At 37.0% G+C, this 4,259-nt stretch overlaps 1 protein-coding gene across 1 annotated transcript in view; it reads right to left on the reverse strand.

Annotated features, from left to right (window-relative positions):
* The window catches only part of LOC119596770 (protein C8orf37-like), a 10,993-nt gene that overhangs the window by 924 nt on the left and 5,810 nt on the right, over positions 1 to 4,259 (reverse strand). Inside the window, exons 4-5 of the mRNA XM_037946096.1 lie at positions 1,041 to 1,268; positions 1 to 27 (exon numbers count right to left, since the gene is read on the reverse strand). The exon at positions 1 to 27 is cut by the window's left edge and continues 924 nt beyond it. Coding sequence (XP_037802024.1) covers positions 1 to 27; positions 1,041 to 1,268 — 255 coding nt within the window. The remainder of the gene's footprint in view (positions 28 to 1,040; positions 1,269 to 4,259) is intronic.

The following is a 4,259-nucleotide window of genomic DNA, read 5'->3' on the forward strand; positions in this document are numbered from 1 at the left end:
CCATTCTTGGTTATCTTTGCATCCAAACTGAAACAGACAAAATTCATCAAAAGAAAAAGAAAGAAAAAATCCAATTTATCCACCTTACAAATATTGCAATTAACAGGTTTGGAGCTAAAATGAATGTATACTAAATTATAGCATACATTTATATACAAATGCATAAAAAACTAACATGTAACAATAAATTAGATAAATACAGAATTTAATTAAATTAGATAATAGAGAACCATGGCAACTACAATAACAACATCATTTTCATGATTGATATCTATTAAACAAAAATTGAAAAACTCTAAAACCTTATATACTAAGCAGAAACCACTTTTTCAATCATCAGATAACAATATGATATATTATGCCCAAAATATCTTCACTTTTATTTCAACATGAGGCTAGAGACAACAATGTATTAGGGGGTTATAGTACCGAGTTTAAATGCAAATTATGCAAATCTTTGAAAGATAATACTGACATCTAAGCAAACCAACCCAGGAAAAATCCTTTTAGAACTGTTAAGGCATCATTAAAATGATCTTTCATTTTATATAATCTGTTCATACCTTTCATAATTGACAATTAATTTTTAACTGGCAAATTAGAGAAGCAATCTTTCCAAGTAAATTCAGTGACTGGCATTGATATAGACTAGACAATAGTTTTAATCAGACAAAGAAATTCTTTAAAAGTTGCTGATTGTAGTCACTCGACATATCTGAAGTAATGAATATATTTGAGTGATAAATCTGATAAGCATAAAATGAAATTTCAAAGTAGACATGTTATGCATTTTATAGATAGCAACAATCACCCTTTTAAGAATGCATAGCTATATAAAAACACAAAAGTAACTTCAAATTGAATATTCAACTTACCCACACTTATACACACCACCAGGGTAATGAAAAAAAAAAAAAAAAAAAAAAAAAAAAAAAAAAAAATATATATATATATATATATATATATATATATATATATATATATATATATATATATATATATATAAGATAAGAATTCATCAGTGTTTTCCACAAACCCACTTCATTTCAGAATCTGCAGGAATCTGTGTTGCTGCATTCACAGATCGTTGCTTACACTGACATGTGTATGCTCGGGTCCCACGGAGAGGATTGAGACGAGACCTGAGTCGTGCAGCAACAGGGTAATTATTGCGGAGGAAGAGATAATCAGTGTTGTCTGACCACTGAAACCCTTCAAAGGTGATGACTGCACAATCACACTCCAAGCACCGAAGCTGGTTGCATGCTCTGTAAAATTAGTAGTAGTAGTAGTAGTAAATGATGTCACATAAGAAAGTGATGTCTGTACACTAGACTATGACCTGATTGGTTATGTTGTGTTACATGTGACCCAGGTTGCTTTGATCTGATTGGCTACTGCTGGTTACATGTTTCCCGCCAATTCAAAGCAGGAAATATACCACATACATAGAAGTGCTTGCACCTCATTCATTACTCGCTTTTGCAATGCCTCAGTTTGAAAGAACTTGCAGACACTCCTTCCCCTCTGAGGTCAATAACCTCCAGCCATTGACTTCTGCACTCTTGCCAAGGTGCTTTGATGCCATTCATCATGCTGATTTCAGTCTTTTCCTTGGTCTCCCACCTTCTTCAACTGCTCCTCCTTGGAGAGTGGCAATGAGTGGTTGTCAGTAGGGCTGAGGATGTTGTAGATCTGTGCTTCAGAGTATCTAGGTCAGATGATGAACTAGATTATGTCTTACAAGTTGAGACCACACTCAACAGTGATGAACCCCTCTCCAATGTGGCTGCCAAGCTGCTGCAGAAGAATGCTTCGGGGTCCAGGAACTTTGTCTGGAGACAGGAGGACAATGCCACCAAGTGTTTGAGCTTCCAAGGCAGCCCTGGGGTCAAGGTTGCCATGGATATGTCAAGCATGCCCGTGAAGACCTTCAGCTGTTTTTTTGCTGATGATGATCTTGATCTAGTTGTCTAGGAGACCAACTGGAAAGTTTGTTATTATTGCTTTTGTTTTCTTTCCATTTATATTCATGCTGAGGAAAAATATCTCTTGTATTCAGCTATCAGAATGTAATAATTACTTATTTTTCTTTACCACTCCCACAGATATGCAGCTGTCCATCCTCCTGCTGCCTTGCTTCATATGAAGAAGCAGATGACCATGTCCAGGCAGGAGCTCATGGCATATTTTGGGATCCAAGTGATCACAAAGATCAAGACAGGGTTGCTGGCCTTGATGTGGAAGGATCACAGCAAAGTCACCATGCTGTCAATAGTACATACAGCTGCAATAGGCAGGGATAAGCCATTGGTAATAAGAGATTACAATATCAGCATGGAAGAGGTCAACATTGGTGATCAGACGGTGAGCTAAAATCCAATAACTTGCCTGTTCAAGGTCTGGTACAGGAAGGTCTTCTTCCTCTTTAACATGGCCATCCTCAATGCCTGGGCCATCTATCTTGCCCTGGGCAGAGAAGGCCTCCAGAGTAGGTCTTGCCTCTGACCTATTTGGGGATACCTGAGAAGGGGTTTACTCCACCAGGAACCACACTGCATCCAGGAAGCGATAGCATGCCATCACCAAAATCCCTGATAGCAGGAAAAGGAGGTGCCATTGGTGTTCAGGGCAAGGTTGGCAAAGGAGCAACAGGAGCTTCTGCCTTCACTGCAATGTGGGTTTCTGCACCTTCACATCCTTCAAGGCTTGGCATGCAGCCCAGTAATGCTAATGTCAATTATTATTATTATTATTATTTTTTAACAAAAACTTTGATTTACCCTCATGATATTTTGGTAAATGTGTTACTGAGAGTAACACAAAAGGCATTATCAGAGAGTCTGGACTCTATACAAAAACTTCCAACCACTGCAACAGGTGTTGAGATTGCGTTTTAGGTTTACGAGTACGCAAAAGATTGCATTTGGTTCTCAACAGCATTACCTTTAATATACTCCCAAGGATATAAAAGTGGTGTAAAATCATAGCTTACACTCTCATTTGGTTGCCCAGAGTGGGTGGTGCACAGAGGTCCCTGGGAGTTCATAATTCTCATCACTGACAATAGTTCATCTTCAGGAATGTTTCTTTCTATCACTTCTTCCCTTAACCCCTACGATCTGGATCAAGTGATCATCATGTCAAGAAAAAATCTGGCTTAAGGGGGGTGACATTAACATGCTATCATGAAAAAAATTGGCACAGGGCCAGGGTGATAGATACATGCTGTCATGAGAATTTCGGCTGAAGGCCAGGGTGACAAGAATGACTCACCCAGAGGGCACAAAGCTCTTGGAGGGTGATTATATTCAGTGGACAGTTAGGACGGGGATATTGCATTTTTCCACTCATAAATGAGTGTGGAATGTATCATCCTTGAGTCATGACTGGAAAAGGCCAGCTCCAGGGAGAACACAATTTTCATGCTCAGGATTCTATTCCTGCTTGCTGTGATCAGTGGTAAAAGTTGTTAGAGAAAATTTAATATTATGAAAAAATTATAAAATGACACAAATAACAAAATGTTACTTATTATCATTATTGCACTAAGTTATGGAAAATCTAGAGAGATGATAGGGAATCTGTACCATCTGGATACAGTATATCAAATGACAAATATAGACATTGAAAAATGACTAAAACACTAGAAATGCTTATGCCTTAATTTGCACTGCAAATGAGGGGCAGGGAATCTTGACAGTACCCATGAGTGTTCGTGTGCACCCAGCCTTAAAGCCACACACCCATCAGAGTGGCCATTCAAGTAAACCTATGCCCAGATTTTGGGCTATGTGTGGGGCAAAGCTCTATGGGGTAATATTATTTAAGTTGTGGTATTTTTCAAAACATATGTTTAAAGTATCCAAATTTTAATACCTCTTTATATGCAGTAAGCTGAAAGAAATTATATTGAATTGATTGTTACAAGTAATATTCTTCTTATCTATCTTAATTTTTCTTCCTTTTTTTCTTTTTTAATCAACATCAAATGTTGTCCCAACATATTTTCTGATCATTATTGCAGATACTTCAACCTACATGCTTGCTATACTAACGGTACAATGTATTCATGTATTCTCTCTCTCTCTCCTCTCTCTCTCTCTCTCTCTCTCTCTCTCTCTCTCTCTCTCTCTCTCTCTCTCTCTCTCTCTCTCTCTCTCTCTCTCTCTCTATATATATATATATATATATATATATATAATATATATATATATAATATATATATTATATATATATATATATATATATATATATAT

This window comes from Penaeus monodon, chromosome 38 (genome assembly GCF_015228065.2).
Source record: "Penaeus monodon isolate SGIC_2016 chromosome 38, NSTDA_Pmon_1, whole genome shotgun sequence".
In the NCBI taxonomy this organism is placed as follows: domain Eukaryota; kingdom Metazoa; phylum Arthropoda; class Malacostraca; order Decapoda; family Penaeidae; genus Penaeus; species Penaeus monodon.